Source organism: Canis aureus, chromosome 25 (assembly GCF_053574225.1).
Source record: "Canis aureus isolate CA01 chromosome 25, VMU_Caureus_v.1.0, whole genome shotgun sequence".
NCBI classification, from domain to species: Eukaryota; Metazoa; Chordata; class Mammalia; order Carnivora; family Canidae; genus Canis; species Canis aureus.
Genome location: NC_135635.1, coordinates 3,741,820 through 3,742,057, shown reverse-complemented (window position 1 = coordinate 3,742,057; position 238 = coordinate 3,741,820). Strand labels below are relative to the sequence as shown.

At 33.2% G+C, this 238-nt stretch overlaps 1 protein-coding gene across 8 annotated transcripts in view; it reads right to left on the bottom strand.

Annotated features, from left to right (window-relative positions):
* The window catches only part of TFCP2 (transcription factor CP2), a 60,813-nt gene that overhangs the window by 10,006 nt on the left and 50,569 nt on the right, over window positions 1-238 (bottom strand). For all 8 annotated transcript variants that reach the window (XM_077870026.1, XM_077870022.1, XM_077870020.1 and 5 more), the window contains one exon: window positions 57-167. In XM_077870026.1, the coding sequence (XP_077726152.1) occupies window positions 57-167 (111 nt within the window). The remainder of the gene's footprint in view (window positions 1-56; window positions 168-238) is intronic.

The following is a 238-nucleotide window of genomic DNA, read 5'->3' as shown; positions in this document are numbered from 1 at the left end:
TTTTGAGAATAAATTGAGAATAAATTTGAAACCATCACCAAAAAAAATCCTTTTACCTCTGTAAGTATAGTTGTCTCATAGGAAGGCTGATATTTCTCCTTTTCATGAGGTGTTCGTTTCTCCATTTTTTCCCGATCTGTTTTTTGCTTCCTGTCTGCACCTTTGGGCTAAAAAGAGAAATGTTTTGTTTTGACTCATCAACTGACATTTGACCCAACAATATTATTTCTAAAGCTTA